We start from the raw sequence: 15,118 nt of genomic DNA, 5'->3' as shown, positions 1-15,118 counted from the left end.
AATTATATTTGTTCATATTTATCTATATATGTACCATACAAAAATCCATCTAGGGACATTTTAGAAAGATGATACAAAGAAATCACTGAAGTTTTCGACCGATTCAGTGAAACCAATTGAACTAATTCACATTACTCTACCACCATGTTACTACTCAGGGAAGTTTAAATCAGGGACTCTTTTAAAGCATCTCTGTCTTAACACTTCACATCACAAGAACAAGGAAGTCACAAGACTCTTAAAAAAACTTGATGGAAAAAAGTGCATTAAAAAGTACCGCAATAAATACAATATAGGGGCTTTCGCACAAGGTAGTTATAGGTACTAAGTTAAAGGAACTAGCCACCTGGGTGGTCCCCCGAGAACTAAATTTCGCCTTCTGCACTGGCAGTAGTGACGCAAGCCAGCTGCATTTAGTCATCTCACTTGCACAAAAACAGATTCAGAATTCCTCAAAATGAATAAAAACAGTGAAATGCAAACTATTAAGCAAACCTGCAATAGTTAAATGTTAAATCATGCATCAATTATGTATTTAATCTCACTTTATTAACCAATGTCTTTGCTGTTGACCTTTGATGATCCAATTCAACCATACTAATAAGCAAAAATTACTTTAGTTAAAAATCACATTTGTGTTTCATTTTTTTGTTTTTATTTCTGAAGTAAGAGTGAGTAACTTTCTTCTCCTGTCATTTCAATTTTGGTGTAAAAGGGCCTTTACTTTTGTTTTGTTTGTATTTTTGTTATTAAAAAAACAAACCAAAGTAACGCTGAAGTAACATAACTTATTACTTTCCATAAAAAAAGTAATGCAATTAGTTACTTTTTTAGGGAGTAACACAATATTGTAATTAATTACTTTTAAGAGTAACTTTGCCCAACACAGGGAAGTAAATATATGTAAACTGTGTGTTAACAGATTTTTAAAAATGGCAGGTGCAGGTGTTTCATATGGCATGTGTTCAGCCAATCAACGTACTATTACATCACTGGTAGTTACTATTGTTCTGGGTTAGACCCTACTCTGAAGTAGGAGCTAATTTAGTCCCCCAAAAAATGTGTTACTACAACTAAAATCATTCGTAGCTCCTGTGGTGTGAACAGGTGGGTACTTCCGCCAGTAGTTATAGGATATATATATATTGTAAATATTAAATATATTGCCCAGCCCTACTTGTTACTGTGAATCTAATGCTAAACTCTCATGCTAAACTTTGCAAAATGTAACAGTAAACACAACTTTATTACTTTGAGAATTTATAAAATCTGTTCACTCCCGTAATCTACATAAAACCATCCAATCAGACTGAAACTTATGAACACAAGTGGGCGATCCGCCTGAGGCCGAGACTTATGAAAAAGAGTCTCTTTGTTAAATAAGCACTGCTGTGTGTATATAAATACCCTGTTCCATTAATGGTCATTAACATGACTGAAGCACTTTGGGGTTTTAAACCACTGAATAAATTAGTATGTCTTCAAAAGTTAATGAGCGTTGGGAATGAGGGGCACAGTTAGCTTATTGCAGAAACAGAAGCATCCTACCTTAACTCGATTGATGTTGACCCCGCTCATGCTTCCACTGCGGTCAATGAGGAAGATGAATTCCCCCTGGACGCTCCGCAGGTCAGAGGTTGTCGAGCGGAGGTCTGGGCAGAAGTTGAGCATGACCACGGGGTTGTGAAGGATGTCTTTATGAAGCCTCTTCCGAATGATGTCCACCTACACAACACACATCAGCCAGTGACATAGCCATTACTGAAGGCGATAATGGTTAAAGCTGGTGAATCTCATGAAAACATGATGTCACTTTACAAAACAAAATTAAAAGAAAAAAAAAAAGAAGTTAATTTTTTTCATAAAGCCCATTTTTAGGAATTTTAAGAGATTGTTTGCATATAATTTATTCTCATGCAATGGAAAAGTGTGAGAAACATGACTTGATTTTTAACATTTGCATCAAATATTTTGAATCTAAAGGTTTTAGACTAAATACATACAGTACCGTTCAAACGTTTAGGGTCTATAAATTAGCACATATACATATATATACACTGCTCTAAAAAATTAAAGGAACACTTTTTAATCAGAGAATAGCATCAAGTCAGTTAAACTCCTGGGATATTGATCTGGTCAGTTAAGTAGCAGAGGGGGTTGTTAATCAGTTTCAGCTGCTTTGGTGTTAATGAAATTAACAACAGGTGCACTAGATGGTCAACAATGAGACGACCCCAAAACAGGAATGGTTTTACAGGTGAAGGCCACTGACATTTTTTTCCCTACTCGTCTTTTCTGACGGTTTTTCACTAGTTGTGCATTTGTCTAGGGTCAGTGTCACTACTGGTAGCATGAGGCAATACCTGGACCCTACAGAGGTTGCACAGGCAGTCCAACTCCTCCAGGATGACACATCAATACACATCAAAACCTTCTGTGCAATTGCCAGAAGGTTTGCTTTGTCTCCCAGCACAGTCTCAAGAGCATGGAGGAGATTCCAGGAGACAGGCAGTTACTCTAGGAGAGCTGGACAGGGCCGTAGAAGGTCCTTAACCCTTCAGCAGGACCGGTATCTGCTCCTTTGCGCAAGGAGGAACAGGATGAGCACTGCCAGAGCCCTACAAAATGACCTCCAGCAGGCCACTGGTGTGAATGTCTCTGACCAAACAATCAGAAACAGACTACATGAGGGTGGCCCGAGGGCCCGACGTGGGCCCTGTGCTCACTGCCCGGCACCGTGGAGCTCGATTGGCATTTGCCATTGAACACCAGAATTGGCAGATCCGCCACTGGCACCCTGTCCTTTTTCAGATGAGAGCAGGTTCACCCTGAGCACATGTGACAGACATGAAAGGGTCTGGAGAAGCCGTGGAGAACGTTATGCTGCCTGTAACATCGTTCAGCATGACTGGGTAGGTGGTGGGTCAGTGATGGTCCGGGGAGGCATATCCATGGAGGGACGCAGAGACCTCTACAGGCTAGACAATGGCACCCTGACTGCTATTAGGTATTGGGATGAAATCCTTTGACCCATTGTCAGACCCTACGCTGGTGCAGTGGGTCCTGGGTTCCTCCTGGTGCACGACAATGCCCGGCCTAATGCGGCAAGAGTATGCAGGCAGTTCCTAAAGGATGAAGGTATTGATACCATTGAATGGCCACCACACTCGCCTGACCTAAATCCAATAGAACACCTCTGGGACATTATGTTTCGGTCCGTCCGACGCCACCAGGTTGCACCTCAAACTGTCCAGGAGCTCAGTGATGCCCTGGTCCAGATCTGGGAGGAAATACCCCAGAACAACATCCGTCGTCTCATCTCGTTGTCAGGCATGCATACAAGTATGTGGGAGCCATACAAACTACTGAATACCATTTTGAGTTGCTGCAGTGAAATTTCAGCAAAATGGACTAGCCTGCTGCATCATTTTTTTCACTTTGATTTTCGGGGTGTCTTTGAATTCAGTCTTCTTTAGGTTGATAATTTTAATTTCCATCAAACGATGTGACATCCTTTCGTTCCTAACACATTACCCAGTCCATATCAGTATAGATATCCAGCATGATATTTTTCCCCATTGAGCTCTGATGTGTTTTCAAAGTGTTCCTTTAATTTTTTTGAGCAGTGTATAAAATTTGAGTTCAGTGCACTTGTCAGAGCTCAAGATCGTTTGGAGGATGGCAGTGAACCTATTGTGAACTTCTCCGAATAAAGTACTTCAGATTAGCAATGTATTTCAATTGGTTGGTCCATTGTACATTAAATTGCTTCTTGGAATCTGCAATTTCCCTGCTCACTAAATTAACCTTTGGAGGAAATAGCTTTCTTTTACATATATAAATGTGTCCTGTATAAAACTGAGCTTGCTTGGATGGGCACAAAGACTTTCTTTTCCATGCTTTTTAGCTGCTAGTCATCTGACCATTTTCTAAGTTCAGATTCAAGTTACTGTCATTATTGTATGGACAAAATGACCAGAGCATTCATCCAAATTTCTCCTGTTGTGTTCAACAGAAGAAAAAAAAAAGTAATTTCGGGTTTGGACCAATATGTGGGTGAATAAATGATAACAGAATTTTCATTTTTGGGTGAACTTATCTGTGTGATGATATTCAATGTTATTCAGCTCACTTCAGTAAACAATTGATAGAGACATATACTAAAAATATTTTACGGGTCATGGATTCCCCTCTCATGCTTTAAAGATTTAATTAAAGGAGCACACATCCCAAAGGAGGTGAAGTTAACTCTTAGCTTGCTATGCAATAGGTAGAAACACTATGGACTCAGCTGAAGACCTTTGACGGTTTCCATAGAAACCTCTATTCATTGCTGATCATTTTAGGGCTGAATGTTCTCTCCCTCCTGTTGAGGAACAGCACTCACTTAAGGATGCAATTGAAGCTTTGCGCTGCTGAGAAACATGGATCTGTGCTGACATTTTCACTTAATATAACTACTTCCCAAAGCGACGATTAGCAAGAATTGGCAAGAGATTTTGCATTAATTGGATAATCTAACTAAATTTGATTTCAAACTGGATTTTGAGTATGAGTGTCATTAGGCCAGTCTAACAGCTTGACGTTAAAACCCCCCGAATACGTTAGAGAATGACTGGGGCCTACAAAATTTGGGATCAGTATGTTTATTCAGTATTTTTTAAATATTTAATATTAATTTGAATACATTTAATAATTAATAAAATATTTAAATACATAATATATACAGTATATATATATATATATATATATAAGTTGAATTCAGGTTGTTTGGGACACTTTTTCCCAGTCATCTCAATGGCAAAAAGTCACCCTGAATTCACCCTATATATCTATATATCTGATATATATATATCAGGTCACATGTCCCAGTACATGGCGGATTTAGTACGTCCAAATGTCATTGATACTACCCATAATCATACTATAGAACGAACATTTTAAAGGGTCGCAAAGTTAATTGAAATCTAGTACGTACTCAGACAGTACGCGATGATCTGCTGAAGTTCAAACTGAGCATCAGAATGCTGAAGAAAGGTGTTTTAAGGGACTTTGAATGTGGCATGGTTGTTGGTGCCAGACAGACTGGTCTGAGTATTTCAGAAAATACTGATCTAATGGGATTTTCATGCACAACCATCTCTTGGGTTTACAGAGAATGGTCCGAAAAAAGAGAAAATATCCAGTAAGTGGCAGTTCTGTGGGAGAAAATGCCTTGTTGATGCCAGAGGTCAGAGGTCAGAGGAGAATGGCCAGACTGGTTCGAGGAATGTAACATCGAGAAAGACAACAGTAACTCAAATAAGCACTCGTTACAAACAACCCGAGGTCTGCAGAAGAGCATCTCTGAACGCACAACATGTCCAACCTTGAAGCAGATGATCTACAGCAGCAGAAGACCACACCAGGTGACACTCCTGTCAGATAAGACCGGGAAACTGAGGCTACAATTCACATGGACTCACCAAAATTGGACAATAGAAGATTTGGAAAAGGTTGCCTGGTTTGATGAGTCTTGATTTCTGCTGCGACGTTCAGATGGTCGGGTCAGAATTTGGTGTAAACAACATGAAATTATGGATCCATCCTGCCTTCTATCAACGGTTCAGGCTGCTGCTGGTTGTGTAATGGTGTCCAGGATATTTTCTTGGCACACTTTGGGCCCCTTTGTACCAGTTGAACATCGTTTAAACACCACAGCCTACCTGAGTTTTGTTGCTGACCATGTCCATCCCTTTATGACCACAGTGTACCCATCTTCTGATGGATACTTCCAGCAGGATAACACGCCACAAAGTTCAAATCATCTCAAACTGGTTTATTGAACATGACAGTGAGTTCACTATACTCAAATCTCAAATTCGAGCACCTTTGTGATGTGGTGGAACGGGAGATTCTCATCATGGATGTGCAGCTGACAAATATGCAGCAACTGTGCGATATAATGACAATATGGACCAAAATCACTGAGGAATGTTTCCAGCACCTTGTTGAATCTATGCTATGAAGAATTAAGGGCAGTTCTGAAGGCAAAGTGGGTCCAACCCAGTACTAGCAAAAAAGTATTAAGTTACAATTTACTGAATTTAACTGGTTGAAAATTATTGGATTAATCACAATTATTTTATTCTATTAACAGCCATATGTTTTATGTTTCTCTTCAGGTTTATGCATCTAAAAGTACTCTAATTGTGGGAAATTTTAAAACTGTGGTTTTCTTTGTCCAAAAACTATGATTGTACCATGATACTTTTAGGTACTTCTTGTCAGTGACCAAAATCATTCCTTGAAAGCATTTTAATCGGTTATATTACATGCTAATTTGCTAATAAACCTCTTGGTCACAAAAACACAACTTGAGAGCATTATTTCAAATAAGTACCACTTCCTATGTAATATATGATCCTGGCTGCAAAAACGAAATAATAATCTTTTCTAGATTTCTTTACCAATTATATGTATAGTTTAAAAAGCTAAGCGTCATGGTGTTGTCCTACTTCTACAGAGTATCAAGCTTGTTTTGCTATTTTTCGTCCTTGCACAACACACTCAAACTGTTTATGTCTGTTTTCTACATCCCTCATTTTCACATCTTCTGTCTCTCACTTTTTCCTCCTCTCAGTCTTTCACTCACTGTCTTTTCATTACTGCAGTCCTTCTTCGTGGCCTTTATGTAGTCGCTCCGTCCTTTCAGATGCTCATCGTATTCCTCCGGCGTCATGTCTCCGTCTTCAATGAGAACGTGTGGCAGATGGGGCTCTATGGAAAGAAAGGAAGAATTACTCTCTCTGTACAGCATAAAAAGCTCTCAGTGTGGAGGCACAACAGTGAATTATGATAGCAGAAGATGTGTTACATTACTACCAGACATGAAGGACTCCCACGGTGGCAGTATTTCTTAAAAACAGCAGCTGTATTGGGAACAGACTGCGTCGGCTCCTAGTGGGCCATCAATACGGCTGAACGTTTGCCCCTTTGACTCGGCTTTCTAATGAATTCAATTGCACAATACTGGCCTCGGGTCACCTACAGAGTGAGGCAATCTTATGAGGCAGCTTATGAGGCATCGTGAGATCCATTTATGCCTCCGAGACACCGCTGGAGGTCGAGATGCATGATGGGGTGGCTGAAGAAATATAGAGCTCAACTAAACAGTGCTTATAGAGCAAGAAATGATGTTATATGGTTGTGGACCTGCGAATGATGTTTCAATAGCCTCTGATTTAATAAACCGCCTCTCATTTAGACAAGCTTTCAGGCACATGGAGAGATTAGCACTGGCTTGTTCTTAAAAAGCAGACTCTATTGTCCAGTTAACACAGGTCAGAGTGACTGTGATCTTGTTTGTCTGTCCATGTAGACCAAATGTCCTGACAAAAAATGACATTGCTGGGAAGGTCCAGAAGGAAAACGGCACCGTTCTTGAGGTTTGTGTGTTCAGTGTTGAGGTCTGTGACTTTTCAAAACTATATCCTGGATATCTTTGCTTTGTAGAATGAGTGCTCCTTCACAGACTATATAGCCTATAAACAGCTATAGAAATGATAGATCAATTTATTATGTTACTAACTGAAAATTTGCTGAACAAGAAATCAGTAGTTGCCTTTAAAAATTTACTGGCTGAACAAGGCATTTTGCATTTAGTGAACGATGAATTTCAAATGGACAAAACAAAGTAGTGTTACTTAGGACAATTAGTTGAGAGAACCAAAAAATCTGACTGCATCAGGTTGCAATGAATTTTTAACTTTTCTCAACAGTTTATTTAGTTGCGCTGTATACTTCTGATTCACTAAAAAGAACTAGCTGTTTCGTACTCATGATATACAATTATTGTATTTATGTGTGCTACACACCACTGGGGTAGATCAGTATCTCCACAGGGCAGTCGTAGGTGTACTTGTCTGCCAGTGTGACCACAATACTGGTGGCAGAGCGAGCCGAAGGGTCCGCGTCCGCCCGGATGGCATGTGAGGGGCTCTCCACACCTGCACAAAAAAACTTCTAAAGCATCTAAAATAAGCAGGAGCAACAGATGTTAGACCACATGCGAGGACTAAACCGCTCCGCAACTCCAGCAGGAAGATGCATACTGCAAAACAACTGGTATGAAATAATGTATTAGGCAATCAACACATCAAACATCATTTGGGCTTGAGTCCCAGCTTAAATGACAAGCATATGCTGCACTTTACATTTATGAATTTGGCAGGCGCTTTTATCCAATGCAACCGCATGAATCATTTGGGCTAAAAAAAACTGGCAGCATTTGTTTTCTAATTATGCATTTATATGGAAGCTTATTTCTGCCACAGAATAGAAAATAAATAAAAAAAGGTAATTGTGAAAATTTCAAAATTCTCCCTTTTATTTTCTTGCAATTCTGAGTTTATATCTCACAATTTTGACTTTTTTTCCCTCACAATTGCGAGTTTATATATTGCAATTGCAAGTTATAAACTCGTAATTGCAACATTTTATCTCACAATTCTTACTTTTTTTTTACTCACAATTGTGAATTTACATCTCTCAATTCGGACTTTTCTTTTTAAGAATTGCAAGAAAAAAAGTCTAAATTGTTAGATATAAACTCAAAAAAAGTGAGAATTGTGAAATGAAAAGTCGCAATTAACTTTTTTTATGATTTTATTCCGTGGCAGAAATAACATAAATACATAAATGTAAAATATATACTGCCGATTTTGTACAGTCAGAATTGTAAGGGATTCGCAATTGCCTTCTTACATTTTTTTTTTGATTCCATGGTGGAAATAAGCTTCCATACATTTGCCAGGCAATTTAATTCAAATAAAGTTGCAGTGCATTCAAGATTTTTAACATTTCACATGTGTTCATATTTATTTTTGTTCTCTGGAAATAAAACCCACGATCAAGGGTATCAGGGTTGTTTAATTCAAGACTCATGCATGAGGATGGAAGAACTGACCTGCAAGTAAATATGGTCCTCTGATCTCAAGATGGAAGTTGAACTCATAGTCAATGGAGTTGATGGCCTCTTCCTCCAACAGAGCAGCCAAACACACACCTGAGGCCGCCTGCTCGTGTGCTCCCTGTGCACAATGATGCTGATCCCTCCTGAGACAAAATAGCAGGTACACATTTAAAAAGTCCAGCAGTAATAACATGACTCTGTATAATATGATCACAACTTTTGTTTCCTCCTCTTTTTTAAAGGAAAAGTCAGTGCTTACAAGGCAGTAAAAGAACAGTAGTAATGATTTAAAGGGAAAAACTGACAATTCTGTCATCATTTACTCATGCCGTTCCAAAATTGTACAAAACTTTCTTTCTTCTGTATAACATAAAATATTTTGAGGAGTATCTGTATTTTGAGGAGATTTTGAGGAATATCTGCATCTTGAGTTTTTTTTTGCTCTGTTGAACATCAGACATCTTAACTAGATTTGAATTTCTGAAAGGAAAATGAAGATTCTGTCATAATTTGATAATGTCATTCCAGAATAGATATTTTGTATTGCGTTTTTTTTTTTTTTTTTTTTTTTGTATATGCAATGGAAGTCAATGGAGTCCAAACATTTTTGGTTCCCAAAGTTCTTTGAAATATCTTCTTTTGTGTTCCAGCTATATAGAGATTAAATTTAGATGCAAGAAAAAAATCTGTATGCAAGTAAATGCAAGAAAGAACACCAATCACTATTCAGTATGCAGATATTACACTGATATTACAGATTTATAATGATAAAAATGTCAGTGTAAGTCAATGGGAGATTTTCAAACTTTAATCTTAAATTTCGTAAAAAGTATAATGTTTAAAAAACCTGAAAATAGACAGCACAGGTAAAAGCTGAAAATGATCAACCAAACACAATTTGAGACTTTAAATTGGAGTCTGTATGTGAAGCAGTTCAGGCTGAATGAATTGCAAAGTTTAATACTTCTACTAGGGTTTGGAGTTCAGAACAGAAACCAGATTGTTTGAGGATTATAAATACAGGGTTGCCATTCAAATACTATAATTATCAAAAAATTAAACAAAAAAGAATAACGAACCTCCTAGAAGTGCTGGGCGAAAACGCCTGCTCCTCTTTGACAGAGCGTTGGACTCTTGGAGAGCAGACGGGTGGTGAGGTTACCCGAATTCCACCGTTAGGGAGTGTGCTGAGCTCTGAGGACGTGCTGACCAGTATATTAATGGTCTCCAAAGGGGGAATGACCCCCAGACTGACCACCAGCACTGTCCTCTCCTGATCCTCATCCATAACGATATGTCCTGCAGCAAGATGATTCATCAGTAAAGCCTCTGAAATGTACAGTCAACATCAATGAAAGAGCTTAATAAGATTTTGCATGTTAACTGGATTCAAAAGACACCGTGACAGGCCTTCTGTTTGAATCAGGGATTAGCTAAGATCTTTGATGAGCGTTATAAATGAGCATGCAATCTTACCACCTCCACTCTGCGGGGCTCCACTGGCATTGCAGCAATCAAAGTAACAGTCATCGATTTTCGTTTTGTCTTTGACCTGCACGGTTATTATCTGACTGCCAATCATCGCTTCGAATCCAACCACCACGCTGCACTCATCCAGAGGGTATATAAAGATTCCTGCATGAATCACAGGAAGGGGATTAGAAAAAGTGATTCCGGAGAATGTATTGTTTATTACACAATAGCGAAAGGGGATCTTTCCACAAAGCTAATTTTGCACTTGACAGAAATTAAATCCTTCTTTTTAGTGCTTTCGGCATTGACTAATGCAAAATCCATCTGTTGGAGTCAATACGACACTGGAGACCGCAGAGCAGCAATGCGCCGTTGACATTTCTAGACTTCACACAAATAGCTGATGAGGAAAGACAAGTGTTTCTCTTTCCTTCAGGGCATTCTGAGAAAGCATTATTATGATTATAAAGAGAATGAATTGATGAATTTCATACCAAATTGCTTTTGAGGATAAGAACAACAAACTAATTCTTGATACTTATCAGTGATTATCATCATAAACTGAAGTGGATAAAGTGAAGTGCTTTTGGACGAAAAAAAAATAATATTATATCACAAATCTATAAAAAATACACTCTAAAAAGTAATTCGGTAGACCTGTTACCACAACATAAATAAATGCATGGTTGCAAAAAATTATTTTTTATTTTTGTGTAATTTAAACTCAAATTTCAGCGTTAATTGATTTAAAGAAAAAATAAAGTTGTAGTAACTTAACGAAAAGGTTTTGATAACTTCAGAAATTAGGTAGTGGATTTGTAGTTCCCAGAATGTTTTGCAAAGGACTGGACAAGGAGAATAATTTACATGTTATTTTATTCGTTTTTTTTGTTGTTGTTGTTGTTGTTTTTTAGTGAAAGAAAAGACCTGTTAGTGCTTAATGCTATTATGTTTGACATTTAAAGAAGTTTCTGTAATCTTGAGGTTTTGTGGGTACCATTGTGCTGAAGAGGAGATACATGTAAACACACGTAAACACTACACTGACTCTATAAGCAATGACTGCGCTAATGCCAGAGACAAGTAATATCTTACTTGTTCATTAAATATACATGCTAAATAAGTTACGTTAAGCATGTGCTATGATAACTGTGGATTTGAACTGAAATAAATAAGATTAATTGGTTCCAGGGCTACAACTCAACTTTTTTGAGTAATCAATCTAAAAAAAAAATTGTGTTTATGCTACAATTTATTAAGTTCCTCTAACTCAATGTAGCTTGTTGGTTGGACATAATTTCGCTCAAAGTTATCATTAATTTGTTTTGTTGAGCCACCACATAATTTTTTGGAGTGTATGTACAAGGCATGATGATGTAGCATCTTTTGAGATTATATTTAATCTCGTCATTGACGGTGGATCCACTGGGACATTGTGTGAAGAGTTCCATGGCAAAGTTTAATACTAAAGTTTAGGTTCAAATCCCTTAAGTATTAGTAATCGCTCAGAAAAAAAAAATATTTAGGCCTAAATTTAAGATTTATGTAACTGAACTGCAATAAAATGTAATGCCTTAGAAAGAGCCACTAATGATGGATATCATTTCAGAAAAATCAGAAGTAATGCAAACATTAGACAGCATACTCACCCTCGACGGGGTGATCTTCAATGTTTTCATAGGTCAAGGAGGCCGTCATTGCCAGGGTGTAACCCCTGACACAGGAAGTGATGTCTGAGACACTGAGAGGCAGAGCGCTCCGTTTGCTCTTGTTGATCAGGCCTGGCATGATGGTGGTTCTGTCCAGTACAGCTTCACGCATGCAGAGAAGGGGGCGATAGGTGATGTTTCGCTAAAAAGGCTAGATAAGATTGAAACCATGTTTTACATTACATCTTGCAGAATGAACGAACAAACAAACAAACAAACCAACAAGCCAACCAACCAACCAACCAATCAAACAATCAATCAATCAACCAACCAACCAATCAAATCAGTCAAACTACCAACCAATCAGTCAATCAACCAACAAACCAACCAATAAACCAATCAATTAACCAACCAATCAATCAATCAATCAATCAATCAACCAAACAATCAACCAACCAATCAACCAACCAACCTACCAACCAACCAACCAATCAATCAATCAATCAATCAATCAATCAATCAATCAAACAAACAAACAAACAAACCAATCAACCAATCAATCAACCAATCAATCAATTCCTCCCTCCATCCTTCCTTCCTTGGGGCCAATGTATATTTATTTATGCTTTTGGACACTGTATAAACATACAGATAAAATGTCTAAACATCCTTAAAACAAGATACATTTACTTAAGAAGCAAAACTACATAAAGGACCTAAATAATAATAATTATTTTTAACTGCATTGTGTTTTCTTGTTTTAAGCATAAATATAATACAATTTTGTGAGGTTTAAGTTAAAAAAATAAATAAATAAAATCAGAAGAAAATAAGAAAAATAAACTTAATTCAAAATATATTCTCTGAAAAATGAAAAATACTGATTAAGAACATTGTAACCACAGATGTAGTTCACTACATTAATAATGTTCGACTAAAATTTGATCATCAGAAAATCACCAAAAATAAACTCTGAACAGTACGTCTAACGTTTTATCATTTACAACCATACAAACACTGAAGTTTTGTATGAAAAGTGTGTTTGTGCAAATCTGCCCTTCTAATAAATGTCACATGGCTTGATATATTGTATCTAATGCAGTTGTGGCCATTGTAAAAAAACAAGTCATTCATATTTCACAGACGTCACACATCATAACTCATCATTGCCCTCATGCCTGTCGCATTAATGAAGATGAGAGGACAACAGCATTATCCGCTCTGGATGCCTCTCCCCATGTCTAAATGAAGACCTCTGACAGGCCCACCCCACCCCCCGTCCCACGGTGGATTTGTGGCACACAAAGTTCAGGTCTGGCTCAGCACCATCAAAGGGAACAGAAGCCTCTGGCACATCAAAAAGCCATTGGCACTGTTACAGATGCAGTGCTGATGTCATGACGTCAGTTTTTACCTGAGGTCAGCGCAGAGAACTTCAGACTATAGAAAAACAAAAACCAGAAGAGTTATACGATACATATCAGCGTCTGTGTCTCAGTTCTATTAATGATTGTTCCAGAAAAAGTGATTTGCATGATGTAAAACTCAAATTAGCTGATTTTCAGTGCACGAATGAGATCTCTTTAACTTTTCAATTGATTCTCCCAGACAGTAATGGAATTTAAATGGAAAGCTAATGCATCACAGATTTTTCTCATTGGAAAAGGACACCAATATTCTCAGTCTAGAGTTTCAGAAGTGATCTCCTCTGAATAATGTCTCAAACTGTGCTCAGATTTGCTAAAATACAGTCTGCAATCACAAGGTCTCAATATGAACTCAAACCTTCTTCCGAGACCAAATGATCTGAGCTGTTATCCGTATTCATTTTATATCTCAATACTCATGTCAACAATTGTCTGTTTTTTTCTTTCTCCTAGGCATATCTACGATGTTAACTAAAATTAAAATCTCCATATCTCTTATATTTTATACTACAGAACATATATAACTATCTCAATTATTTCTCCTAAACAGCAATGAGAATAAAAGACTTTTGTTGAACATGCTTCTCAGATTTTTCTGAAGACCACTATAGAGTTTCAGAAAAGACTTCATAATACCTCATATTGTGCTCAGGTTTACAAAAATCAGAGATTTCAATATGGCCATTCTAAGATTATGATATACTCTAACATAAAAACATTTGACATACATATAAAAGTTTTTTTTTTTTTTTTCAGATTTTCTTTTAGTGTTTTTGCCTTTTTATTGAGTTAGTTGACAGGAAGTGAATTGGGAGAGAGAGAGGGGGAAGGGATCGGGAAAGGTCCACGAGCTGGGACTCGAACTTGGGTCGCCGAAGCGCAACCGCGCTGTGTTGACGTGCTGCCCACTAGGCTATCGTCGCCGACCATATATATATATATATAGAGAGAGAGAGAGAGAGAGAGAGAGAGAATTTTTGGGTATAATATGTCACAGTTTACTTTATTTTGCTATCATCACTTACATAAATGAACTATAGTGTCCTGCACCCACTAGTAAAAAATATATTAAAAAATTATTTTATATACTAATATACTAATACTAGTATACTATATATATATATATATATACACACAAGTATTTTTAACATTAATATATTTAATATTAATTTGGCATCTCTTCTGAATTAATTATAATATATAAACATTATATTTGTCAGCAACCTTGCAATTGTCACGGTAAATCATGTTTGTTCTGAGCCTAAGTTGAACTTTGAGTTGGTTTTTCATTGTTTCCTGTTCTGTTTCCTTTGTTGCTATGGTTATTCATTGTTTGATTAAGTTGCCACACCTGTTTCTTGTTTCCTCCCTTTTATTATTTTTTGTATACATTGCCCTGAGTTTCAAGTGTCCTTTGTCCAATCTCGTCCGTATATAGTGGTTGTTCTGTGTGCTGCATTTTGTATTTTGAGAGTTCTGAGAGTGTTATTTTGATTTGTGTTCATTAAAATCAACTGTTGTGTTTAGATCCAGCCTTTATTTCATTCTTGCTGCAACCATTTGTGACAGCAATTGCATCAGGCATTGAAAAGCTCATATCAACTGCTAAATCAACT

General features: G+C 37.4%; 1 protein-coding gene across 3 annotated transcripts in view; it reads right to left on the bottom strand.

The window, feature by feature from the left end:
* vwa5b1 (von Willebrand factor A domain containing 5B1) overlaps positions 1–15,118 on the bottom strand; it is a 48,100-nt gene that overhangs the window by 31,292 nt on the left and 1,690 nt on the right. For 2 of the 3 annotated variants that reach the window (XM_051880889.1, XM_051880891.1), the window contains exons 2-8: positions 12,076–12,286; positions 10,430–10,588; positions 10,033–10,252; positions 8,948–9,096; positions 7,857–7,988; positions 6,635–6,759; positions 1,549–1,725 (exon numbers count right to left, since the gene is read on the bottom strand). In XM_051880889.1, the coding sequence (XP_051736849.1) occupies positions 1,549–1,725; positions 6,635–6,759; positions 7,857–7,988; positions 8,948–9,096; positions 10,033–10,252; positions 10,430–10,588; positions 12,076–12,247 (1,134 nt within the window). In that variant the 5' untranslated portion in view covers positions 12,248–12,286. Of the gene's footprint in view, positions 1–1,548; positions 1,726–6,634; positions 6,760–7,856; positions 7,989–8,947; positions 9,097–10,032; positions 10,253–10,429; positions 10,589–12,075; positions 12,515–15,118 lie in introns of those variants that run through there. The other variant, XM_051880890.1, reaches the window with a different exon arrangement.

Source organism: Ctenopharyngodon idella, chromosome 22 (genome assembly GCF_019924925.1).
Source record: "Ctenopharyngodon idella isolate HZGC_01 chromosome 22, HZGC01, whole genome shotgun sequence".
Classification (NCBI taxonomy): Eukaryota; Metazoa; Chordata; class Actinopteri; order Cypriniformes; family Xenocyprididae; genus Ctenopharyngodon; species Ctenopharyngodon idella.
The sequence above is the reverse complement of the archived record's forward strand: the minus strand, read 5'-3'. Positions and strand labels throughout refer to the sequence as shown.